The sequence below is a fragment of the Mustela nivalis genome, assembly GCF_964662115.1.
Source record: "Mustela nivalis genome assembly, chromosome: 8".
NCBI classification, from domain to species: Eukaryota; Metazoa; Chordata; class Mammalia; order Carnivora; family Mustelidae; genus Mustela; species Mustela nivalis.
The window spans coordinates 20899720-20926306 of NC_139027.1; the positions used below are offsets into that span (position 1 = coordinate 20899720).

Sequence of the window (26587 nt, forward strand, 5' to 3'; positions counted from 1 at the left end):
AAACAAACCGGGCTTAACCTGAGCTTGATTACAGTACTTGCCTCCTTTGCACTGACAGGGGTTGTGATCCCTCTGCCACTAATAGTCTGGTTGCCTCCGGGTTCTGTTTCCTCTTCTGTACAGGAAGGAAACTGAACTGCTTGATACCTTTCTTCTTGAGATACGATAAATTCCCTACACCCAAGAGGCAGAAAGCTGTTCCCAGATATCTGGCCAACCAGACCACAGTGCCAGTGGGTTTTGTTCCAGGTAGGCACTAAATTAATCTCCACTCCCTTGGTTGGAGCTGGCTGCGTATTTTTCTCGCTTTCCTGAAGTCATCTCACTACTTCCCCCAAACTTGACTGTACTCCCATACACTATGGTTTGCCTGTTTCTCATTGCTGGGGTCTGTCTTTGGTTCAGAGGCAGTATTGCGGTCCCTATGAGTCTGCAGTATCCCCCAAGAGAACTGTAATAAGAGGAGATAAAACAATACATTACTTGGGTTTTAAACACCTCCTATATAGAGATTTGAAATAAAGTAGCTAGACATGTTTAATAAGCCAACAGTGTGACAGTATCATAAAGGACCAAAAATCATGACGTGTAAAGAATGGTTAAAGTAACTGAAGATATTTAATCTAGAGAAGAAAAGACTTGGGAAACACATGATAGCTATTTTTAAATATACGTAAAAGGGCAATCACAGGGGAAAATGACTAGATTTCCTAATACCCATGGTGAAATTATATAGAAGTATACTCTTTGACTTGATATAAAGGAAGGTTTTTTAAAACATGACTGCCTAGGAGTGTTCAAGTAGGGTCAGATGACCAGTGATTGGGAATATCTCATAAGCAGGAGCAAGTAAGATCTGAGCCACTGTTCTACTGGCAGGGTGTTTGTGGTGTTCCTCAGTTAAAGAAGTACTATAAGCAGCTTCGGTCCAATAAATTACTGTCACCCCTCCTGGGCCTGTGTGTTGGTTATTCTCAACAGGAAGTTGAGAAGGCAATAATACTGGACCCTACAATACAGTCACACAGGAGCCTTCATGTGGATACCCTTTGCAGTTCTCCAAACACCCACTCGCGCGTGGTCTCAAAAACACCCAGTACCTTTACTTAGCTTTACCCACTTCACAACATGCTCAATATGAGCAATTTGACTTCCAAGCCTAGGTCAGGCCTGAGTATTACTCATGAGCCATAGTTTTAGGCTGAGGAGCCTTGAGAGTCTATGGAGGGATAGCCCCCCTGCCCGCAGGGGGCTATGATGACAGAAGTCTGTGGAAGGAGAGGTATCTAAGGAGTCCTGGCAAGGCAGGTCTAAAGGTCCAGGTCTGGCAGCATCACTATCCATGAAGCCCCCAGTTCCTATGGCTCCGTGCATGGGGGGGCCGTGTGTTCCTGGCAGACTTCATTCCAAAGGCCCTGTGTGGACCACGACTAGGGACCGGGCAGAAGGCGGTGGCTGGTTGGAGGGAAGCCAGGCCCTTTAATTGGGGAGGACGGCTGGAACATAGCACTGAAGTGGGCTCGACTTTCAAGCTGCATACGGTGGCCCAGTGGTGAGGTGAGTGCACGGACAAAATGGATCCGAACCAGCCCAGACTGTCCCCCAGATACCAGCCATCCATAGGAGTCCAGGTTTGGGCTGAAGCGGACCTGGGAAGAGAAGAGCAAACAAGAGAGCTGTTCGCAGCTGGTGCTTTAGGGTGAGTCCTAACTGTAAAGGGAGCGGGGGGGAGTGGAGGGATGGGGTGACAATCTGAAAGGACAGGACCATGATGGAGTGAGAGAGGTAGGAAGGAGTTGGTCTGTCATACTCTGAAAGATGAGGTTGCCAGAGCTGTATCCTTCCTTCCCTCTGCACCTTTTCATCCCCCACGTCCTTGATCTTTAGGTCCAGAGTTGGGAGGAAATGAGTGTTAAGATGGGTGAAGAGATGAGACAAGGTTTTTACCTTGTGAATCGCCTCCAGCTGCAGCCTGTCCAGGCAGAGCTGCGAATGCCCCTCTCCTTCCTGCATGCGCAGCATCGGCTCCCTGTGGAGCAGATCGTGGAAGGAACCCTGGGGAAGAGAAAGCCAGCAGCTTCTTAGTCTTGCATCTTTGCACTGTGGCTCCTTACAATGCCCTCCTGTACCAGGACTAAAGTTTTCTACTTTTTAAAAAAAAAACCCACACCCATTCTCCTGGCCTCAATTTACCAAATCTGTATCTTGAAAGAGCAAGTAGTGATGGTTGACAGTTTCAGCATAAGTCCGAGCTTTGGGAGGGTTGGGGGCCTCAGCTGAAGCTGAAGAATGGTCTCGGCCTTCACGGCTGTCCTGATATGGCATCAGATCTGCTTTATATATAGGCTAGAAAGGAGACCATGAGATTAGGTCCTAGAATACTGGAGACAGAATAAAAGAGACAATTGATGGGGCGCCTGGGTGGCTCAGTCGGTTAAGCGTCCGACTCTTGATCTCAGCTCAGGTCTTGATCTCAGGGTCGTGAGTTCAAGCCCTGCGTTGGGCTCCACGCTGGGCGTGGAGCCTACTTAAAAAAAAGAGAGAGAGAGAGAGAAAATTGGTTTTGGGCAGGAAAGACTTAAAGATGGAAGAAGGCAGTATGTTTAAACACATGCACAGATGCACTAGGGTTGGGAAGATTCTGTACAACTCTGTACTAAGACTTCCTGGGACAGTAACAGGTCTGGGAGACCTCATCCATATTTGTATCTTACTACTTTACAGTTCTAATTTAGGAGGTCATGTGGATTAGGACCTAACAGATGGTGCTACCATTAAATAGTCATATACGTACGAATCTTCGCTCTACAGGTCGCTTGACATTTATTGGGTTCAGTGCCATATCAGGCAATATGGCCGCAATGAGCTCCCCGGATATATCTCCTGCGGCTATTGTCCCAAGCCAGTCGGATCCTGAAAGACTCTAGTAAGAGACAGATTTCTTTCATTCATTCATGCACTCGTATTGTTTCAGTTCTGTGAACTGGAAACGACAGCACAGTCTGAAGCAGAAGACACACCCACAGAAACAGAAATGAGTTTATCGGGTGAGGGGCTGGGGTAACAGGGTGAAGGACATTAAGGAGGGCACATGATGTAATGAGCACTGGGTGTTACAGAAGACTCATGAGTCACTGACCTCTACCTCTGAAACTAGTAATACACTATATGCGAATTAACTGAACTTAAACTTTTTAAAAAAGTTTATCATAACTTTTATCTCTCATGATACAGTTACCATACATCTGTCTTCTTCTATCCAAAACTACTGCCTCTTCCTGATCTCCAGTAGCTGAGTAAAGGAATCGTTTTCCTGTGAAAATGAAGAGAGGGGCTCACCCAGACAGTGCCTTTTCGAGGAGCAGTGAAATAGGCCTTGAAACCAAGGTAACCAGCATCAATATAATGAATCCCACAGAGTCCATAACTGTAAGAGGAAGACAAAATAAAACTTTCCTTTTTCCAAGATTGCATTCATTTCCCTTCCCTAATTCCTTCCAGAATTCAGATTACCTCAGTGAAACAACTCTCAACCCTCCTCTCCCCACAACAATCTGGCACACTTTGCACCCAACCCTTAGGGCCTGTCCCTAGAGCTCCTCCTATCTGCATCCTGCCGTACGAGGCATAGCAGTTGTCCTGAGCCACAGTGACACCATTGTAGGGGAGCAGCCAGGCCAGCTCTGTACTCAAGAAGCGCTTGATAGAGTTTATGGGTTCATAAGGTCGTCGAAGGTCCCAGAACTTGATTTTGCGGTCACTCCCCGCAGAGACAAGGAAATGACTGTGGAAAGAGGGAAGAAGAGAAGATAAAATCTGAGCAAGTCTGGGAGCACCAGACTTCCCGGGCTTCACCTCCCGCCCCACAGCTCTCCTGTCCTGTACCTGTTAGCTTTGCACCACTGAAGGGTACGCACAGCCTGGTCATGGGCTAGGAAACACTGAAAGGGGTAGAGCTTCAAGGAGCCGTCAGAGAGCCGTATCCGCTGCAGGGGTGAGTTAGTGGGAAGGTTCCAGAAAACCACCATGCCTGGGATAGGGAAAGAAGGTGTAGGTATTAAAGGCAAGTTCTCTCTTCTTTTGCTCTAATGTCTTTGTCTGGGCTCCTAGGACCTCTGGCTTTTATCCTCAGCTGTGACCCCCTTATGAAAGGACATAGGGATCGTGAGCAGCCAGGCCACATTCCCTCGGTGGTATTTCAGCTCCGACTCTCATCAACAAAAAAGAGCTCAGTCCAGGGCTTGTGGTTGAAAGACAGACTAAGTACACCCAAGAGCCTCTATTCTCTACTAAATACAAAGGGGTTTTTTAAAAAAGCATAAACCCTCTAGGACAAAGGTTGACTAGCTACAGCCCTTGGGCCAAATACAGCCTGCTGCCCGATTTGGTAAATAAAGTCTGACTGGGAAAAGTCACACCCATTCGTTTATGTAATGTATGGCTGCCTTCATTTCTCAATGGCAGAGTTGAATAGTTCTAACAATGGTCAAACAGCCCACAAGCCATAAAATATTCACTATCTGGACCTTTAGAGAAACGTCTGCCAACTCTGCTCTAAGACAAAGAGAACAGGCAAGGAGCCAAAAGCAACAAGATGTAGAGAAACAGGGGTGCCTCAGTGGCTCAGTGGGTTAAATCCTCTGCCTTTGGCTGGGGTCATGGTCCCAGGGTCCTGGGATCGAGCCCCACATTGGGCTCTCTGCGCGGTGGGGAGCCTGCTTCCCACCGCCTCTCTGCCTGCTTGTGATCTCTGTCTGTCAAATAAATAAAATATTAAAAAAAAAAAAAAGATGTAGAGAAGCAGAAAACAAATGAACAAACAGAGACTAACTCTGCCGACCCCAAACAAGCTGCCCCGTGACAAAGGCTGGCAGAGGAGGAGGGAGTCAACGGCGTAACTCCAATAAAAGACAAATTAAAGAACAGTAAGATTTTTTTGTTAAAGATTTTATTTATTTATATGAGAGAGAGAGAGAGAGAGAGCATGAGTTGGGGGGAGAGGGAGAAGCAGACTCCCCGCTGAGCAGGGAGCCCTACATGGGGCTCGATCCCAGGACCCTGAGATCATGACCTAGGCCAAAGGCAAATGCTTAACCAACTGAGCCACCCAGGCGCCCCAAGAGTAAGAATTTAATAAACAATAGCTGGGGAAACTATTTGTAGCTAAAACTCAGAAATGAAGCACCCATGAACCTTTCTTGGAAGAGCTTACTGGCGGCGAACTCCGGCTGAGCCAAATCAGTCATGGAGCAACAAGGGCGGACCGAGAGGGGCGGACCGGTGGACGCGCATGATCATTTTAAGGCAGAATTGTAACTCGGGGAATTAAGACAACAAAACAACATCAAGAATGATGTACCCTGATGACGTAAGAATCACCACACCAAAAGAAGCACACATAAAAGAGAGGGACCGTTAGAAGCGTGAGAGTGCTCATTTCCTGACCTCCTGAGGGGAGACTACTGGTGAGGTCTAACCATGAAATTGTCACCCGTGGAGTCCAACTACCAGAATGCTCTTACCTATGATCCTTTTCTCTCCCCGTTTAAGCCTTAAGAGTATCTTTAAGGAACTAATGTCTCTGTGGTGAAGGAACATTTATGGGGAGCGTACCCCATCTCTCAGTTTCAACTCAGTCTTTTTCTTTAAAAAAATTAAAGTGTAATTAAATTTCATGTATTTTCATTTAAAATAGCTTATGTAGGGGCACCTGGCTGGCTCAGTCAGTGAGGCATAGGACTCTTAACCGTGGGGTTGAGAGTTGAAGCCCCACGTTGGCTGTGATTACGTAAAAATAAAATCTTTAATATAGCTTATATAGTATGATCCCGTCACTACAGAATTCTCTCTCTTGCCATCTGATTTTTTATCTTACACATGCATAGAGAACTCCATGAAATGATGTTCTTTTTTTTTTTTTAAGATTTTATTTAAGGGGCGCCTGGGTGGCTCAGTGGGTTAAGCCGCTGCCTTCAGCTCAGGTCATGATCCCAGAGTTCTGGGATCGAGTCCCACATCGGGCTCTCTGCTCAGCAGGGAGCCTGCTTCCTCCTCTCTCTCTGCCTGCCTCTCTGCCTGCTTGTGATCTCTCTCTGTCAAATAAATAAATAAAATCTTTAAAAAAAAAAAAAAAAGATTTTATTTAAGAGAGAGCGCAAGTGAGGGAGAACATGAGCTGGGGATGGGGGACAGAGGGTGAGGAAGAAGCAGACTCCCCACTGAGCGGGGAGCCCGACGTGGGGCTTGATCCCAGGACCTCCAGATCATGACTGAGCCAAAGGCAGACACTTAACTGACTGAGCCACCCACGTGCCCCTGTTCATTTGTTCTTCTTCTTTTTTTTTTTTTTAAAGACTTTATTTATTTGACAGACACAGCGAGAGAGGGAACACAAGTAGGGGGGTGGGAGAGGGAGAAACAGGCTTCCCACTGAGCAGAGAGCCTGATGCAGGGCTCGATCCCAGGACCCTGGGATCATGACCTGAGCTGAAGGCAGACACCCAACGACTGAGCCACCCAGGCACCCCTGTTCATTTTTCTTAATTATATTTTTCTGGGTAGTAAAATTCTAGTGACTTTTTTCTTTCTTCTTTGTATTTTTTTACATTGCTTAACCATAATGCCCAGCATTGAACCAAAAAGGAAACTGCCACCAAAAAACAAGCATATATAAAGTTTAAAGAGCAATAGCCCCTTATGCTCTGCTTTGTTTTTTTTTTACCATTGTAGTAGCCAGCAGCCAGGTGGTGGTGGGGCCGGGTGGGCATCCAGGCCAGGCTAAGGCACTGACCACACTCAGAGGGGTCCGAAGCTTGCATAGACCCCACCTGGAGGGTTGCCACACATTGTACCTACAAGGACAGAAGAGCCAGGACCAGACTTAGGGATACTTACCATTTGCAACAAAGTCTAAAATCAGTGTTTAATCCCGTCGGGGGTAGAGGCAGAAGGAGACTCACTGTGGAACCAGAAAGGGAGGCTCAAGAAGATGGAGCCTTGGCTAAGGTAGCAGGTTCCTCACTCACCTTATAGATGGCAGGCTTCATTGCATCTGCGAGGGAAGAAGAGCGGTAACTGATGCTCTGGGAACAGAGGACTGACGTCCTTACCTGCCTTGCTCTGAGATCAGCACCCCTGATCTGAGAATGACCTTCCCTGACAGCCACCTCTGCAGCACACTGATCCATCTACCTCCACCCGCCACCATCTCCCTTCCCCACTCTGTTGTGTGGGCGTGTGTCCTTCCCCCATCAGAATGGCTAATTGCTCCACTCTGCTCTGTCCCCACCCTCTCTCACCTCTTCCAGAACTTTGCTCATTTGGTTATCTTTCCTTCCTCCCATTCTGAATGATCCACTTTCTCTCTCCCTACTGGGTCATTCTCATATTGAGATGTAAACATGCACTGAATGAAACAAACACACAAACCAAACCCCTCCTTTACCCCATTCACCTCAAGCACCACCCTCCAACTATGAGTTCTTCACTGCCAATCTACTTGCAAGAATTGTTCACGCATCTGTCTTCATTTCCTCACTGCCTATTCCTTCCTCAGCCCGTTCCCCCACCAGACCACCAAATATGGGATTTCTCAGGGCTCAAGCCTGGTGCCCTCTTCTCTAAATATTCAGTACAGTTGAAAAGCAAATTTGACAAAGAGGAGGTGCCTTTTGCTAACCCCTTCCTCTTCCTGCTCATCTTCAGCTCTACATTCTCTCCAACTGTTCCCAACAGAGACCGGCGCTCGTGTGTGCGAGGCAGTGAGGACAGGAGAGGTCAAGCACAGGATTCGGGGAAGGGAAAGAGTGTGGCAGGGGAGATCAGCCTTAGCAGCTCTTTACACAGCCAGTCAGCTGTGGCAGCAGGAGAGGAGAGCCTCAGAGCACAGAGTAGGGAAACGGGGGGAAAGGGGAATGGGCTGGAAGAGCCCAGTGATTAGAAGGCAGGAGACAGTACCCCTTGCAGGCTGCTAGAGAGAGCAAGTCTGAGGACAAGAGGTGTGAAGTCAGAGTGAGTGGGGTGCTGAGTGAGGCTTTGTCCAGAGGCTAGGCCGGGAGGACTTTCATGAGAGACCAGACAGGGCCTGCTACAGCACCACGACTCCCCGCCTGCTGTGCTACTCACCTGGGGGCTGCTGAGCCAGCAGGGCCTCTGGATGGGGGAGACTGAACAGCAGCACCTTCCCATCAGAGCAGGCAAGAGCCAAGAGGCCCAACCTGGGCAGGAGAGGAGCCTAGAGGGGGGAGACCAGATCTGTGCTAAGGCTTGCCGCCTCTCAGAAAACTTTTGAGGTTTTGGTCCCTGCAAATAACATGGATTTTCTGGGAAAACTCCATCCTCCGCTGTCAAACTGGGCTCATAGGGCCTCTCTGTTCTGCCTGTGAGTCCTAGGGTACCCTACAACCAACTGGGACGTACCTTCCGAGGGGTGCCTGGAAGTTCCCATGCTCCACTAGGGCAGAACTTGAGGTCCCAGATGCAGCCGTGGTCACAAGCAATCCCATAGACAAAGTGAGCCCTGTTGCCAGGACTGAGGAGAGAAAGCATAGGGGGAGAATGGGCAGGGAGAAGGGGCCTAGGGCCACCAGAGCCTGTGTTCCACCCCATCTCAACCCAATCCAGGCCCACCCCGGGCTCCCATGCCTAGCCCCAACCCAGGCCTCCCGACTCCTCCCCAGCTCTCCTGGTCAGGTTCTCTCCTCCTCAACCACCCTCCCATGGCAGCGTCCCAGCCCCACCTCACCAGCTTTCTGGCTGCAAGGTCCCAAGGCCCCAGACTTGGAGCAGCCCAGGACCCGAATGAAGCTGGCTCAGTGGGTGTGTCTCATTCATGTCAGGGCTGGAGAAAAGGGCCACATACTGCGAAGCTGCCGCCCCCTCTGGCACTGGACACCAGTCCAGAGCCCAGAGGGGTCCCCCTGTGAAGAAGGACACATCCCAGCGCTCCGGGTGTGCTGTGATCGAGCTAAATCTAGAGAAAAGTCAAAGATGGAAGGAAGAAAGGAATTAACAAACGGTAAGGAGGACTTCTATAGGTGAGTGGGTAAATTAACATCCAAACAATGGAATGTTATCTGGCACTAAAAAGCAAGCTACCAAACCATGGAAAGGCATGGAGGAACCTTAAATGCATATCACTAAGTGAAAGCAGCCCACCTGAAGAGGCTATACACTGCATGATCCCAACTATGGGGCATTCTGGAAAAGACATAACTATAGACACATCAAAAGATCCATGACAGGGGCACCTGCGTGGTTCAGTGAGTTAAAGCCTCTGCCTTCGGCTCGGGTCATGATCCCGGGGTCCTGGGATCGAGCCCCACATCGGGCTCTCTGCTTGGGGGGAGCCTGCTTCCTCCTCTCTCTCTGCCTGCCTCTCTGCCTACTTGTGATCTCTCTCTCTGTCAAATAAATAAATAAAATCTTAAAAAAAAAAAAAAAAGATTCATGATAGCGACAGGTCAGAGGGGAGGGCAGGAGGAGTGGTTAGAGCACAGAGGATTTTTAAGGCAGTAAAACTACTCTGTATGACACCATAATGACGGGGACAGGTCATTACAAATCTGTCCAAACCCACAGAAAGTACAACACCGACAGCAACCCCTAATATAACCCATGGACTCCAAGTGGTGACGGGTCAGTGCAGGCTCATCAGCTGTAACACATGCGCCCTCTAGTGGGGGAGGCTGGTAAGGGAGGGGAGGCGGCTGTGCATGAAGAAGGGGGATGGGGGACAGGGGACATGGGCGATCTCTGCACCATCCTCTTCAGTTTTGCTGTGAATCTAAAACTGCTCCGAAAAAATTAAGTCTTTAAAAAAAAGAAAAGGTAATGAGGACAGAATGGGAGCTCCAGATGGCGCAGGTATGAACTGGCTTAGGCCAGAGTCTCAAGAAAGGTCTACAGGTGAGAACAGTGCTTGGCCACCATCTGTACTTTCCTTTTTTCCTTCCAAAGCCTGTCCAGTTCTAGTTCCCCTTCAAAGATAAGGGGGAACGCTGTGCGTTCTGGCTTACCACAGCGTTCTCCCCAGGGCCGGTCTGTCTGGGTCTCTCTGCGTAGATGTGACCTGTAAACTGGCCCTCCATCCCCCTCGCTACCCCCAGTCTGGCCAGCAGTGACGAGCACTGCAGATCAGGGCGGGCTGACCAGATCCAGCCAGATCCAACTCCTCCCTTGGAACCCCCTGGAATAGCATCAGGGGAAAAACAGGGCCAATCTGTCATCCCTCTCCATATTCCTTTTTCCTGCTTCTATCCCCTAGAATCACAGAGAGACACGCAATCTTCACCTGTTTATTCGGTAGAGTGTGCCGTCCTCTGGAAGTCCTTCACGCTGGACAGAAAACAGTGGAGACTTCTCCTCCTGGGGCAGGTAGGGAGCTGCCTCACTGGGGGCAGGGAGGGAACAGCGTGAGTTTGGAAGTTTCACCCACCCCAGGATTCCCTGCTACCCTCCTGTCTCCAGGGATGTCACCCCCTCCCAGCTTCAGAATGTCTCTTTAACTTACAGCTCAGATAATAAGTGCCACTTCCAGGCCAGCGGAATCCATTCTGCAAACTCCCAGTATGAATGCTTCTGTTCTCGGCTGGAGGAACAGAAGCAGCTTCAATGGAGGAGGAGAGAAATACTAGTGCAGCGCTGTCCAGTAAACCTTTCTACAATGATAGAAGTGATCCAACATCTGTGCTGACAGAGACACCAGCCACTAGCTGCAAGTAGCTACTGGGCACTTGAAAGGTGGCTAATGCAACTGAGAAACTGGACCTTTAATTTTAATTATGTGTAGATCACATTTAAATAGCCGTGCACAGCTAGTGACTACTACATTGGACAGCACTGCTCTGGAGCTCTTTGCCTTTGGAGCAGTGCCTTTTAGTTACGAATGTCTTCAGTGTCCTGCCCTGTGAGTGCCTTCCCTCTTTCCCTTGGCCCCACTTCTAGACGCCTCTACCACCCTCTCATCCCCAGCCCCCGTCAAGTCTCACAGGTCCTTGGTGAGATGGAAGCACTTCCAAACAGGGGCCATGATGTGATTTGGTAAGCCATTGGGAGCCATTCCCCGGCAGTGTGGCTTCTGCTTCTGAGGAGCATATGGGAAAAAAGAATTTTATAGATTAGAGAAAGTCCCCAGAAGGCAGCTTTTCCTGCTTTTACTTTTCTTGGCACTGCTTCCTCTCTAGCCTGACTTATCAGCAACTTAAAAGACTGATGTCTCTGCCATTACAGTGACTTCTCCACCTTCTGCTCCCGCTCCTCCAACAAAACTGCAAAGCCTGTTACGTATTTTCTATTCACCCTCCTCGGTGTCTCCATGGCATGTGGTTCAGAGGACTCCCATTTGCTTCCTGAAACCCCTGCCCCATGGGATAGCATCTCCTTAGTCTTCCTGCCTCCCCGATATTCCCCCACAGGCACTCCCCTCCTCCAACAGGTTTGTGTGATGGAAGGTATTTCCCAGAGTCTGTCTTCTCGACCCTCTATACATATATTTTGGGGACTCTCATCCCATGCCCATGGCTTTGACTACCATCATTAGGCCTGACATCTTAGTAAATGTAAAATTTACCCAGTTCAGCTTTTCTACATTCTAGACTTTTACAGTGTGGTGCCAACCCATGTTATAGAGCCTAAGGCAAAAGGAAAATCAGTAAATACAGTTCCTGTCTTTATTTAAAACTTTGGTATTTTGTTCATCATAAATTTGTTACATTACTTTTTAAAAGATTTTATTTATATAAATATGCTATAAAAATCAAGTGCATGAGGGGCACCTGGGTGGCTCAGTGGGTTAAGCCTCATGCTCAAGTCATGATCAAGCCCCGCATCGGGCTCTCTGCTCGGCAGGGAGCCTGCTTCCCCCCTCTCTCTGCCTGCCTCTCTGCCTAATTGTGATCCCTATCTGTTAAATAAATAAACACAATCTTAAAAAAATATAAAGTGCATGAGACAAAGAACACGAGCGGAGGGAGGGAAAAGGGGAACGGAGAAGCAGATTCCCCACTGAGTAGTAAGCCCAACAAGAGCTCCATCCTAGGACCCAGGATCATGACCCAAGTTCAATGCAGATGCTTAACTGACAGAGCCAACCAGGGGCCCTGCATTACTTTTATTTGTTAAAATGATTTAACAAATTATTTTGTAAAAATTTGTTGCATCAAAATATTTATCTTGATTTCTGAGGGGCTGGGTGCTCCCTTAAATGTTGTACTTGAAACAAGGAAGGCACTGGTCTCATGCACATGACTGGCAACCAGACATCTCCAGTAGAACGGCTCAGGGCAGCACACACATGCACCTCCAACTCAGTGTGTCAGAAAATGAGCCCATCACCTCCCCTGCTCACCCTCACTCTTCCCCCGCTCCCACCATCCCTCTGTCCCAAAGTCCAGCACTTAAGAGCAACATCTAGACTAGAAACTCCTACTCCTTTCTTTTCAGAAACTGCCAAGTGCCGCTAATACTCTTAAATGTCTCTTGCACCTATCCCCCACCTTTGCTTGCTTTGCAGCCTGATCCAGGCGCTATTTCTACGTGGACAACCGAAGCTGTCTTCTGATGTCCGCTGCAGGCTGACCTATCGTCCTAACTGATCACATTATTTTTCTACTTAAAAACTTCTGATGCTCAGAGTTTCTATGATGATGAAAACGTTTTGGAAATGGGTAACAGTGATGGCTGCACAATACCAGGAATGGGCTAATGCCACTCAGTTGTACTTTTTTGGGGGTGGGGGGAGCAGTGGGAGAGGGGAGAGAATCTCAAGCAGGCTCCGTGCCTAGCACAGAGCCTGACACGGGGCTCCATCTCACGACCCTGAGCCCAAATCAGGAGTTGGATGCTTAATGGACTGAGCCACCCAGATGCCCCAAAAATAATTTACATGTTTGAGTGGCAAATTTTATGTTATGTATATTTTACCACAATTCAACAAACACACACCCGTGTTAGCTCCTGCAAGTCTTTGTCCTTCCATCCTCTCAAGTTCGATCCTCCCACTGCCTCCCCACTGCCCCCAGCCTTCTGCTGGTCCCGCAGGGCACTGCTATACCTTTGGGAACTTGCTAAGAGCTCTCAACAGCTCTGCCTGCTCTGATGCCCTGTCCCAGGAATTCCCGGGAAAACCAATCTCTCCTATTTGCCTTTTAAGACCTAGCCTAGCCCTGTTCACTGCTCTGTGAAGCCCCCAGCAGTTCACTGCCTCCTTGACACACCAGAAGCCTCTGGTTCCCTCCCGGTTAAGCCCTCCTCCCACGGTGGACTCCACCAGGCAGGAGGCTGTCTTAGTCACATCTGTCCCCTAGTGCTGTGCAGGTGCCCGTATCTGAAGGGTTGACATCATGCGCTTGCCCCCCAGCCTCTGCCTGCTCAACTGTTTCCTCCTTTACTTATTCTGGCCATCAGTTACTAGGCCAAAGCTTTCCACTGGGGCACCCTGCAGACCTTCCTAACAATCCCCCTGTCTCCCCATTCACTTCTTGTTCATTCAGCTTACCGCTGACGTGGATCCTCGCGGGGTGCTTTGAGGCACCACAGGCTCAGGTTCAGAGGAGCTCTCGCTTGGGGCCTCGCTCTCCTCTCCATCTTCAGCCTCAACCTGGAGAACAAAGTCTTCATCCCGCGCAGTGTCATCCTCTTGTTCTCCACCTTGACAGGCTGTCTGCTGCCGGTTTTTCTTCGGTTTGGCGGGGCTGCTCACCTTGGGGCTCTCAGGACAGGACACTGGAGCAGGCAGGGCCGTTGAGAGCTCTTCCGCCAATTCCTGAAGGTACAGAAGTGCCCTGCAGAACAGGACGGGGTCAGAGCCATACTCACACTTAATTGAGAGCCCACTTTTCCAGACACTTGGCCGATTATCTCAGTGGACCTGCCCAGTGACCCTGGGAAGCAGCTATTCGTTTCCCCTCCCCCCCTTTGATAAAGAACCAGAAATCTAGGGAAGTTAAGGGACTTGGCCAAGAGAGGACTCAGATCACGTATATGGAATCTGAATCCAGGTCTGGCAACTCCAAGTCCAAGGCACTTGCACTCTACCGCAGTCAGAGATCAGTGAGAGCCCAGAGAAGAATGGAAGGGCACAGAGACTGATAGATACTGGGCAGGGAAAATTACAACGAAGGCCTGGAGGAAACTGGAAAACGTGACAGGATACAAGGCAGGGAAAACCAACTCCTAGACAAACTCAGCAACAGATAAAAAATTGTTATGGTAAGAGCTAGAAGATGGCTCAAGTCCCCAGAACCCAGATGCTACCCCCACTTACCTGACAACTCGTCACAGCCTCTCAGCTCTCCAACACCTGCCCCCACCAACCCTTCACCCCGACCGCCCTCCACCCAAGCTGTGCCCCACAATCCTTACACTTGGGCAGCCCTTCGGCGGGGTCGTTCCCCAGGAGGGGTCTCAAAGTCCTCAGGGGGCCTCTTTGGAGGTGGAGACTCTGGCTGATCTAGGTCTTTGGACAACTTCAGCAGTAGCAGCTCTGCCTTGGACCTTCGACCTCGTTTCTTAGGCATGGGGGTGGATAGAGGGTTGGATTGATCTAAGAGACCAGGAACCAGAGGGGCTGATGGAGGATTAGGCTGTTGGGGCCTTTTGGGGCCTTTCCGTGTGCTACCACCTCTCTTCCGGCCAGGCTTTGAGGCCCTAGGCTTTGAGACCTTTGACATCTCTGAAGAAAGATCTGTAGAGAAGAATATGGGTCTGTGAGATGGGACCAGAGCTCAAACCTCTTTGGAATAGATTACACCATACCCAGGTTGGTAGGATCCTGTGAGCTCACCCTGCTCTCTTTCATCTTAAGCTAAGCACGGGGAGATAAGAAGAGGAGAGGACAAGATACATACCTTGCTGTTCAAGTCTGGAGAGGCTTTCTTGCTCTGCAGGGAGCCTCCTCTCCCCAAGAGAGTCCTCAAATCCAGGCAAAGGCGCAGGCAAAGACATCTCTCTGGAAGCCTCAGCACTAGTTGTTTCGGAAGAGGCCTTGACATCAAGCTGATTTAGCACCTCTTGTCCAGGAGAGTCTACCACAGTCATGCTCCCCACGGGGCCGGCCTCCCCCAGGGCAACACAGCCGACCCCGCAGGTATCCATCAGCACCCCCTACAATGGCTGCCCCTGCAGAGACATACACATGAGTAGAAGGCAAAAGCTATTTGCACTGGCTCCGATTTTTCCTCCTTTCCTGTCTTTTCTCCTCCTGCCCCACCCACTGTCCACCCCCGCAGCCAGAAACCCAAGCTCCCTGATCACTCATTCATTTAACAATTACTAAGCATCTTCTATCCATTCTAGGAACTGGTCAATATAACAATAAGCAAGATAGACAAGGTCCCTGCCCTCATGGAACTTACACACTAATAGAGCTAGCACTGAACAGACAGTAAGGAAGCTACCATTTGGGGCGCCTTGGTGGCTCAGTGGGTCAAAGCCTCTGCCTTTGGCTCAGGTCATGATCTCAGGGTCCTGGGATTGAGCCCCACATCAGGCTCCCCACCGCCACCCGCTGTCTACCTCTCTGCCTAACTTGTGATCTTTGTCAAATAAATAAATAAAATCTTAAAAAAAAAAAGCTACCATTTATTTATTAAATGCTTACTATGTGCCAAGCACTGTATTTTTCAGCCAGTTTATTTATTTATTTTTAAAAGATTTAACTTATTTATTTGACAGAGGGAGAGACAGAGAGAGAGGGAACACAAGCAGGGGGAGTGGGAGAGGGAGAAGTGGGCTTTCTGCTGAGCAAGGAGCCCGATCCGATATGGGGCTCGATCCCAGGACCCTGGGATCATGACCTGAGCTGAAGGCAGACACTTAACCAACTGAGCCACCCAGATGCCCCTTTTTCACCCAGTTTAATTTAAAGCTCTGAAGTTTTTTCATAAGGATAATGCAGTGAATGAATAATTATTCAATTTCTTTCCCTAAAGCCCAATGAAATGAGTCACCTCCTTCCCCTTAAAAAATAAAAACAAAAGAGTGAAAAAAATCTTCCTAAACTCCCTAAACCTCCTAGGAACAGACTACAAAGAATAACTACCAAGGGGTGTCTGGCTGATGGGCACCGGGGAAGGTATGTGTTGAAGTGAGCTCTGTGTGTTGTGTAAGACTGATGAATCACAGACCTGTACCCCTGAAACAAATAATACATTACATGGTAATAATAAGTAAATAAGTAAAAGAATAGCTGCTGATAGATACATAAAATTTAGACCAAACTGAAGGAGGATGCCTAGAGCTAACATCCACCTTTGTGAATACTAGTCAAGAAATAGATTTATATAACAATAAGTAAAAGTTCTTCAGCACTCTGCCATTAATCTTTTACCTGAAGAGGGGCGGCAGATGGCTATGAGATAATTACGGAACATCCTACCACATTAAAAGATCTTTCCCACATTGAAGAATGGATTAAAAAACGTTAAAAAGAGACAGACAGACAGAGAGAGATGACTCACATATGCACCAGAGCAGGGGAGGGACAGAAGGAGAGGCAGAGTCTCAAGCAGACTCCCGCTGATCGCAGAGCCTGATCCCAGGACCCTGAGCTCATGACTTCAGTCAAAACCATGAGTCAGTCGCTTAACTGACTGAGTCACCCAAGCGCCCCTCTTCATTTTTTCCCCCCAAACCCAGAAAATCACTTGTGCAATCATGGCAAAAGTAAACTGACAAGAGATAAACAAAACACTACACCCCCGACCAAAAAAGCTGAGCAACAAAGAACTGCAAGGTTTTTGGCCAGAATAACCTGCCTATGACAGAGAAGGAGAAATAGCTCAAATCACAGAAAGGAAGCCCCCATGGGTCTGTATATGCCTTAAAGGATGTTTAACAGAGGGGTGCCTGGATGGCTCAGTGATTAAACGTCTGCCTTTGGCTCAGGTCATGATCCCAGGGTCCTGGGATTGAGTGCTGCATCAGGCTCCCTCAGCAGGAAGCCTGTTTCTCCTTCTCCCACTCCCCCTGCTTGTGTTCCCTCTCTCGCTGTGTCTCTTCCTGTCAAATAAATAAATAAAATCTTAAAAAAAAAATGTTTAATAGAACCAAAAGCAGTATACTACATTGCTTCTAAAATGTCTAGCAGGCCACTGGAACCATTAGGAGTTGTTTTAAAGGCTACAGAGTAAGAAACTGAAAACAAAAGAAACACAAAAGAAAAAAATGTACAAGATGACTTAAGATATGACTATAACAATAACCAAAGATCGATTCATCCATTAAAAAAAAAAAGAATAAAAATTTGGATTTGGATTGATTTAAAAGCCAAACTATATGCTTTGAAAGAGATATCTAAAACAAAGGAACTCAAAGAGCTGGAAGTCAAAAGATATAAAAATATAGGACAAATGTAGGCACAAAGAAAACAGAAGTTTTGTTGGTAATAGCAAAATTGAATTCAACGGAAAAAGTATTAAAAGGGACAAAAAGGGAATACTTTATAATAAATAAAACTTCAACTTGTATAAAAGAGAAGTGTCATGCACTGTTAGACATCAAATAACATATCAAAACAAAGCAAAATCTTCAGGAAATACAAGAACTACTTCTTTTAAGCCCTAACAGATCAAAAGATAAGGACAGAAGAAGACACGAATGAAATGGTTATCTGACCCCTCTACTGGTCAAGGTTCAGCTGCATGGAACAGAATCCTCTCTAGCCAGTTCAGCTGCAAGGGATTTATTGGAGGGTACTACGTAGTTCACATCAGTGGTTCCTAAAGCGTGGTCTGGGCAGCATCAGCAGCGCTGTCCCAGACCTCCTGAATCAGAAATTCTGGGATGGGGCCAGCACTTTTTATCTTCACAAAGCCCTGCAAACTCTTGTGATGCACATGCAAGCTTGAGAACCACCTGCACAGGATCATTGGTGGTGGTGGTGGGGGGTTGTACAGTTTAGGAACAAGTGCTTGTCAAAATGGGAAGTCGCCTGGCAGCTGCCAGTTCAAGAACCACAGGACCTCCCCAATGCCACAATGAGGAGGCGGCACCTGTGTATCAAGAAGCCCCTGCCACAGCTAATGGCTCCATGAACTGACTCTGCACTGATCAGAAAGTGACCTGACTCCACAGGGAAAACCCTTCTCTGGCTCCCAGGTCCAGAATCATACCCTTGCCACAATCTGAACCAGAAAAATGTATGGCCTCCTGGCCTGCCTCTCCCCTGTCTAAACTCGGGTCCAAATTTGAGTTCTTCAAGAACATATGTGATTGGTGAGACCTAAATCATATTCAAAATCTTGGATGGAAAAAAATTCCAGGAATTGAAATTTCTAGCTTTCCAGGCTCTCCAGTAGAGGCTTCTCTTTCTGTCACATCCCACTGACCCCACAGTAGAAAGCAGGATCAGTGTCTTGTCAGTTCCTCTCCGATGCCACCGGTAGACTAGCAGTCCTCGTTAGCCTCTAAAAACTGTTCCTTTGAAGCTTCCTAACATTCAGCTAAACCACTGCTACTCACTCGCCGTAATATACTGGACCTTGTTGTCTCAAAAAAACCTTTAACCTCCTAAATCACAAAGCCATCCCACTATCTGATCGCAACCTTCCATTATTATAGCTAGACTGCTCAACTGCTATCAACGTATCTATTCTTCAACCGTATCAAGCTGCCGTCATTGATCGCTCCAAGTTCCCATGTTGGCCACATCCTATCCAGTTTAGATTCCTTTATTTTAATCAGACTTTTGCCGATAGTACAAACTTCCTTTCTCGTCTTTTTGTTCCACAGGACTGGCAAAATTTAAGCTCTGGATGAACCAATCATCCTTTTACTCTACGTATATATCTAAGCTGCCAGCAGGCTAGCAATCACACTTTCTCTCGTCAGCCCCATTACCTCTCCCCCAACATCTGATCCCCTGGTTCTCAGCAGTTGATTTTACCTCTGATTTCCGAAACAAAACCCAAAGCCATTATGTGGGACATACTTCGATGTCTGATCAAGTAGTCTAACACGACCTGCATCTGAATCGCCTCATCTACTTTCTAAGCCAAACTTCCACTTGTGTTCTGACTCTATTCCCCCACTCCCTAAGGACACTGGAATTGGTTAGCCTTTTTTTTTTTTTTTAACTGGTTGTTTCCCAACTGCATTTAAATGTCTCTAATTCTCAGGCGCCTGGGTGGCTCAGTTGGTTGAGCAACTGCCTTTGTTCGAACCAGGTCACGATCCTGGAGCCAGGATCGAGTCCTGCATCAGGCTCCCAGCTCCACAGGGAGTCTGTGCTTCTCCCTCTGACCTTCTACCCTCTCATGCTCTCCCACTATCTCTCTCTCAAATAAATAAATGGAATTAAAATAAATAAATAAATAAAAATAAATGTCTCTAATTCTCATCTTAACATACATACAACAATCCTTTAACCCATACCCACCCCCCACACTCCACAGTCAAACTTTTAAAGAGTTGTCGGCCCTTAGTGTTTTAATTACCCTGCTTCATTTTGACTAGGATATTGCCCTCCAACTCATCACTGAGGCTAAAGTCATCAATAACTGCCGGGTCAACTAATGCAATGGACACCTCTCAGTCTCGTTTAACCTGATCTCTCAGCAGCACAGACGCTACTGACGGTAACTTTCTTGGAACATTCTCTTGAGAGGCAGTTCAAGTGCAGCAAAGTTTCAAATTTTTACAAATTTTCCTCAATCTTTTACAGCTGTCTCACTCACACCTATTCAGCAACCTCTTTCTTTCTTTGCAAATGTACCTCTTTTTTCTTTCTGAAGCATTTAACTTAGTTTGCTTTCTTTTTCGGAATTGTTTTTATAAAACTTTTAGTTGACACAAAATACCTGTAAATACATGTAAGATATAAAGAATAACAATGAAGGACCAATTTATCTGCCATGTTTCAACCACTTTTTTTTTTTTTTTAGGATTTTATTTATTTATTTGACAGAGAGAGAGAGACGGGGAGAGAGGGAACACAAGCAGGGGGAGTGTGAGAGAGAGGAGCAAGCTTCCCGCTGAGCAGGGAGCCTGATGCGGGGCTCCATCCCAAGAGTCTGGGATCATGACCTGAGCCAAAGGCAGACACCCAACGACTGAGCCACCCAGGTGCCCCTCAACTTAGTTTTAATAGCAGTAATTCTTTCATACTCAAATTTCTTTAAAATTCAAACATATATCACAATTATATAAATATGGTAACAAATTAACTGACATTAAAAAATATTGAGAACCATCACAATGATTCTTGGCAAGCATTCAACTCAGTCAGTGGGAACAGAATGACCAGGCCTATAGGAAAAAAGCCTATATATAGGCTTCAAGGATACAGTGTGCCATGGGCATCGGTCCCTACACTCTACAGAGGAATGTCAGTTAACACAGAACTAGTTAAACAGGTTATCACTTGAGAATTTCTAGGTATGCCTAAAAGATTTTCCACATCAGTACACACAAACACACATCATTCTTCTGGAGAACACTATCCAGTGTTTCACAGAATTATAGTTGTACTCATTTTACCACACCCTTGCCAATCTTCAATTTTTGCCAATCTAATGCATGAAAGAATTCTTCCCTATTGTATTTATTTGCATTGTCCTGATAATGATTGAAGTTAGCAACTTCTTTTTATCTGTTGGATACACAGATATCCAACGAGATACACACACACACACACACACACACACACACGTGAATATATGTATAGATATCCATATATACATACACATATATACGCACATATATATACATATATGTATATGCTCCCCCCTGCTTATGCTTGCTCGTTCTAATGAATAAATCTTAAAAAAAATAAAAAAGCTACATTTAAGGTTCAAACTAGATTCAAACTAGATAAAGATTCAAACTAGATAAAGGAAGAAAATAAAATAGGATATATATTTTTTTTAAGATTTAAAAAAAATTTTTTTTTATTTGACAGAGATCACAAGCAGGCAGAGAGGCAGGCAGAGAGAGAGGAGGAAGCAGGCTCCCTGCTGAGCAAATAGCCCGATGCAAGGCTCGATCCCAGGACCCTGAGATCATGACCTGAGCCAAAGGCAGAGGCTTTAACCCACTGAGCCACCCAGGTGCCCCAAAATAGGATATGTTTATATTAGCAGGGTAGGAAATGGCCTTTTTAAGACAATAATATGGATACACACACACACACACACACACATGCACATATTTTAAAGATTTGAGAGAGAGTACATGCACACACAAGCACGAGGGAGAGACGGAGAGAGAATCTCAAGCAGACTTCTCACCCAGTAAGGAGCCCCACACGGGTTTAATCTCACGACATTCAGATCAGGAACCGAGCTGAAACCAAAAGTCAGTCACTTAACTGACTGTGCCACCCCCAGGCACCTGGAATATATCACAAACAAATAAAATCTTTTAAAAAATTATTTAAAAAAAAAAGATTTTATTTCTTTGTGTGAGAGAGAGCACAGCACGCGCATAGGTGTAAGCAGGAGGAGCAGCAGGCAGAGAAGCAGACTCCCAACTGTGCCAGGAACCCAGTGTGGGACTAGATCCCAGGACCCTGGGATCATGACCTGAGCCAAAGGCAGATGTTTAACTGACTGAGCCACCCAGGGACCCACTTTTTTTTTTTTTTAATTTTATTTATTTATTTGTCTCAGAGAGAGAGAGAGAGAGGACATCTATATTTTTTTTACAAATTGCCTATACATATAATTTGCCCATATCTCTACAGGACGAATCAATCTTTTATTGATCTGTGGAGTTGTTATTTATGTTGCAAATACTTTGTTTCTGCTTTTTAAAGAAGATTTATTATTTGGGGGGGAGGGGCAGAGAAAGAGGGGGAGAGAGAGAATCGCAAGCTGACTCTTCACAGAGCTTGGAGTCATACCTGGGGCTCCATCCATACCCTGAGACCATTACCTGAGCTGAAATAGACAGTCAGGTGCTGAACTGACTGAGGCACCCAGGTGCCCCACTTTGTTTCTTCTTTTTAGAAAAAATAACTTTGTTTATGTTTCTTGTTAAACTTAAGTTATATTTTTCTGAGTTAAATTTCTCAGTCTTTTCCTTTATGAGTTGTTTTGCGTCTTAAAAAGGCCATTTCCTACCCTGCTAATATACACATATCCTATTTTATTTTCTTCTAATACTTCCTCTAGTCTGAATCTTAAATGCAGCTTTTTTTTTTTTTTAAAGATTTATTCATTAGGGAGAGCGAGCAAGCACAAGCAGGGGGAGCAGCAAGCAGAGGGAGAAACAGGCTCCCCACTGAGCAGGGAGCCCAACATGGGACTCGATCCCAGGATTCTGGGATTATGACCTGAGCCAAAGGCAGAGGCTAAACTGACTGAGCCACCCGTGCCTTAAATGTAGCTCTTCAGTCCATGTGGAATTCTCTTATGATAAGAAACATGGGTATTTACTTATTTCATATCTATTTCACTTCAAAGTTTCATAAGAATCTTGCCTGATTCACTACTGAATCCAGAACCTGGTACATGGTAAGCGCAATAATTAAACTTTGTTGATTTAATGAATAACTCCTTAAGCTGCAAAAAATTCCTTTAAGGATTCACTCCTGTAGAAGACAGCAGCAGGGTACGGTGGTTAATTTCCATTTATGATTTCACAACACAAATTTTAAACACAAGTAAAGGAAGGGATATTTAATTGGTGCTACAGTTTATAGAAGTTTACATTTGCACCTCAACTTGTTTGGAATACTGCCTCAAGGGTGCCAGGATTTCCCCAGTCAAGGAAAATAACCAGTTAACACGGTTCCTGAAGTATGGAATTACTTTAAACACATTTGTCTAATACACTGTTTCCCAAAATGTTCCGATGGCGCAGCTGGTGGTATGCAAGACGATTTTAGAGATACAAAAATGTACGATTTTAACTGTGTTTATTTTAACTTGTATGAAAAACTAGCCCGTGGGGGCGCCTGGGTAGCCCAGCCTGTAAGCCTCCCACTCTTGATTTCTGTTCAGGTCGTGATCTCAGGGTCGTGAGACCGAGCTCTGGAATCCGGCTCCCCGCTGGGCTTGCAGCCAGCTTAAGATTCCCTTCTCCGGCGCCCCTCCCCCCCGACGCCCCTCCGCGCCCGCGCTCGCTCAAAAAAAAAAACCAAAAAACTCCACAATCCTTGAAACCCCACGGTTTCATATGTCTTGCTCAGACTGAGACTAAAGCACTTAAACTTGAAAAACAATTTAAAGAAAACTATTAAGAAAATATAGTGTATATTAGGTAAGACGGGATGGCAAAAAGTAACCAAGGAAGAGGAATGGCTGAAGTTTGTTTAACAATATGCCGCTAGATCGACGAGGCATCGCCAAACACACTACATCTCTCTAACAAAGTGAGTTACCACGGGTGGGGCCGAAGTCGCCTCCTCCGCCTTCCCCAGCGGACAGCCTACTTGCCGCGGGATAAAAGCACCAGAAGGGAAACATAACTGGCCCTTGGCTGCGCCAATGGGGTTGGAGCGCGCCGGGCACAACCCCGGGGTTAGAAGAGCCTCATGGAGGAAGAGGCTGGGACACAGCGCGGTGAGACTAATCCGCTACCACTCTAGGAGTGATCGCCTGTCCTTCTTCAGTCATGGGTGTGGGGACAGCCTCCACCACTAGCCTGCGCTGAGAGCGAGCCCTGAGTTCCCTGAGGCTCAGAACTACTATAGCTTCGCTGAGTCCGACGGATGCAATGTAAGCAGCGCCGCGGCCGGGACACAGGATGCCGTGCTACCGCACCGCGTCGGGGAAGAAGGCAAGAGCCGTGATTAGCAGGGCTGAGGGATGTCCGGTTGCAATACAGAAAAGGAGGTGGGGTGTGTGTGAGTTTCTGTAGCAGCGCCAGGGCTGGAGGTCGCGATGCTATGCAGAGAAGGAACAGCGGAGTCGGGAGTTGGTTCCCAATATCTTAGTGCTATGGGAAAAGGAGGAGGAGGAGTAATCGTGGGGCCCCCGCACACCCAGTTGCGGTACACTTACCCTCACCAAAGTCCTTCCGGAAGTCCAAGTTCGAAGATGGCGCCGCCTGTCTGGTCGCGGTTTTATGACGAAATCTGGTAGCTACTCTTTATTGACCCCCTCCCCCACCCCCCGGCCTCCAATGCACAAGGTAAACACGTGAGCTTGGTGGGGAGTTTATGCCCGAAGACGTTTTCTCATACTATGTATTCCATAATGCAGTGCGGCGACAATCCCGCGCCCTTTCGGAGCGGGCGAGGCTCCCGGGCTTAAGCCGCGCGGGGGACGCTGCGTGGCCTTCTGGGAATTGCAGTGTCAAGAAAGGAAGATTGACGCCTGCGCGATGAGGGTCGTCGCGCCCCGCGGGTTCCCACGGGCCCTGTACGCGAGCCTCGAGCGTACTGCGCGCCCAGGCCTCGCCGCCGCTCCCGAGCGCTGAAGGCTGCCTAACGGTCAAGACTACCCTCCGTGTGGCAGGCAGGGCCAGGCTGGAGCGAGAGTAACTACCCCGGCACCGACCGAGCTGAGGGCACAGACTGAGAGAGGAAGCCTTGGCAGGCTGCTGGAGGATCCTCTGCCCCGGACAGCCGCTCAGGAAGACAAGGATGGGAGCTACAAAAACACAAAGCGTGCTAGGGAAAGGACACAGAAGGGAAACCAGTAGAAAAACCTTGGCGTGGGGACGCTACCCTGTAATGAGCCTCAGGCTTGGCCCTTGGCCTTGCTTGGGCATAGGCCCTTCCCCATTCCCTCCTTGGGAGATGGGACGCTGGTGAACAAAGAAAGAACGTAACAAATTTCTGCCCTTTCCGAGAGATTTAAAGCCATATAAACTTTACAGGTCTCAGCATATTAACTAGTAGAGTTCAGCATGTATAAATAGGGACAAGAAGGGGTGGAGTCAACCACTCTTTTGTTCCCAAAGAACTTCACCTATTAAATTCCCTTGGTCACACAAAACATTTGAGAAAAACGTGGGAGGAACTAGCCAAGACTTTAAAGTGGGAGTAAAAGGACTCTCACCCCAACTCTCTTAGCGGCCTAAAGGCAAAAGTAAGTCTGTGCTGTGACTTAGGACCAACTTTGTGAGAACTCAAACTTTGGTGCAGATAAGGCTGCAGTTCGCCTAATAGTACCATCTTAAATGCTTGTTGGATGGACAGCTCTCAGCTTCAAACACTTCTGTAATGAGGAAATATCTCCACTTCTGCCTCAGATTAGGCTATCTTTGACTTAACTGCAAAATCTTTTATAGTAATTATATTCATTTTTGGGATAAGATATCACATGGCTCAAAACTGAAACAGAGGATATAAAGTGAAGACTCCCTTCCACCTGTCTCCACATCCGCACAATCAGTTCCTTGTTACAGATCCAAGATATTTTATATATTTATACATATAAGCAAATTTTTTATATTTACCCTTTTAATTCAAACTGATACACACACTGTCCTGCATCTGGCTTCTTTTAACCGAGTGTACCTTGGAGGTTGTTCAATTTCAGTACATAAAAACCTTCCATTCTTTTTTATGACTGCTTAATAATGATATAAATGTAATACATAGTTGACCACAGGGTTAGAAGCCCCTACCCCTAGGCAGTGGGAAATCTGCATGTTAACTTTTTCTCCCCCCAAACTTAACTACTAAATAGCCTGTTGACTTCAAGTCTGTAAACTGTCAACACATGATTTGCATGTCAATATGTATTATATACTGTATTCTTACAATAATCTAGAGAAAGGAAAATGTTAAGAAAATCATAAATACCTTAACAGTAGTGTAACAACAACAACAAAAAAACCATATGTAAGTGGACCCACACAGTTAAAACCCATGTTGTTCAACAGTCCACTATAATCTGAATTAGTCCATTGTTCTTAATGGATATTTAGGTGGTTTCCAGTCCTTTGCAGTGATAAACAATGCTGCTATAAATAACTTTGTTACCTCAAGCATGTGCAGCTATTTGGGTAGGTAGCATAGAGGCAGAATTGCTGGACCAAGGTTTTGGTGCATTTGTAATTTTGATTGACAGGCTATCTTTCAAATGGTCTGTTTCCCTACTTCTGATCTCTACCAGTTACCTTTCTAACATATAGAGTTGATCCTGTGGATCCTCTGCTTAATTTTAATGATTAATATGCTCAATACATAAAAAAACCCATGAACTGATAATCCTTTTTTAAAAAAAGAGAGAAAGACTAATCCACAACTACTTATTGTATGCCACAGGAAGTAAGTAGTGATCAATTCTTGGAAACTAGCAAATAAAAGGAAACATTTATCCTGTCTTTCCAGTATGAACTCTAATTCAGAATAAACAGAAGGAATTATTTTTAGAAGATTACCGGCTAGTAAATATGGAAAGAATCAGAGAATTAGGAGGAAAAATCATTTTGCATCCTCTAATGAAATAATTCAGGCAATAACCACCAGTGGTTATAAAACCACCACATGAAAACTTGGTGAGAAACTTCAAAACGTCAAACTTTAATTGGACCCACTCATCACTGAACATGGGACAAACTGCTATTATTTGCCTCCTGATGTGAGGCGATATGAAACACAGCACCATTTACTAAGTATTCTTCCCAAAAAGTTGCCTGGAAACAGAGGGGTTAGAGGAATGGGTTAAATGATACCATATGGAAGCCAATAGTC

The 26587-nt window shown here is 46.6% G+C and overlaps 1 protein-coding gene and 1 pseudogene across 3 annotated transcripts in view; one reads left to right on the plus strand and one right to left on the minus strand.

Annotated features, from left to right (window-relative positions):
- LOC309870608 (glucokinase regulatory protein-like) overlaps window positions 1–26587 on the plus strand; it is an 878156-nt pseudogene that overhangs the window by 720595 nt on the left and 130974 nt on the right. The window lies entirely within an intron of this gene.
- GTF3C2 (general transcription factor IIIC subunit 2) lies at window positions 600–24705 on the minus strand. Of its 2 annotated transcripts, none has more exons than XM_082745051.1 (19): window positions 23943–24705; window positions 14847–15117; window positions 14362–14683; window positions 13496–13781; window positions 10989–11083; window positions 10511–10588; window positions 10292–10390; window positions 8744–8971; window positions 8419–8530; window positions 8125–8233; window positions 7026–7051; window positions 6722–6851; window positions 3886–4030; window positions 3623–3784; window positions 3340–3427; window positions 2795–2923; window positions 2194–2346; window positions 1948–2055; window positions 600–1649 (listed from the first exon to the last, which is right to left on the minus strand). In XM_082745051.1, exons 2-19 carry the CDS (start codon window positions 15091–15093, stop codon window positions 1431–1433), a joined length of 2736 nt encoding a protein of 911 aa, XP_082601177.1. In that variant the 5' UTR covers window positions 15094–15117; window positions 23943–24705; the 3' UTR covers window positions 600–1430. The 2 variants fall into 2 exon arrangements, with proteins under 2 accessions (XP_082601177.1, XP_082601178.1); XM_082745052.1 differs by lacking the exon at window positions 23943–24705 and adding an exon at window positions 21225–21274.

Coding starts and splice junctions, on each gene's coding strand:
- GTF3C2 (XM_082745051.1), bottom strand. CDS start 15,093: ATGGATACCTGCGGGGTCGGCTGTGTTGCCCTGGGGGAGGCCGGCCCC. Junction 7,052..8,124: donor GCTGGCTCAGCAGCCCCCAG/GTGAGTAGCACA, acceptor CTTCCCTCGCAG/ATGCAATGAAGCCTGCCATC. Junction 3,428..3,622: donor CAGGACAACTGCTATGCCTC/GTACGGCAGGAT, acceptor TTCCTCTTACAG/TTATGGACTCTGTGGGATTC.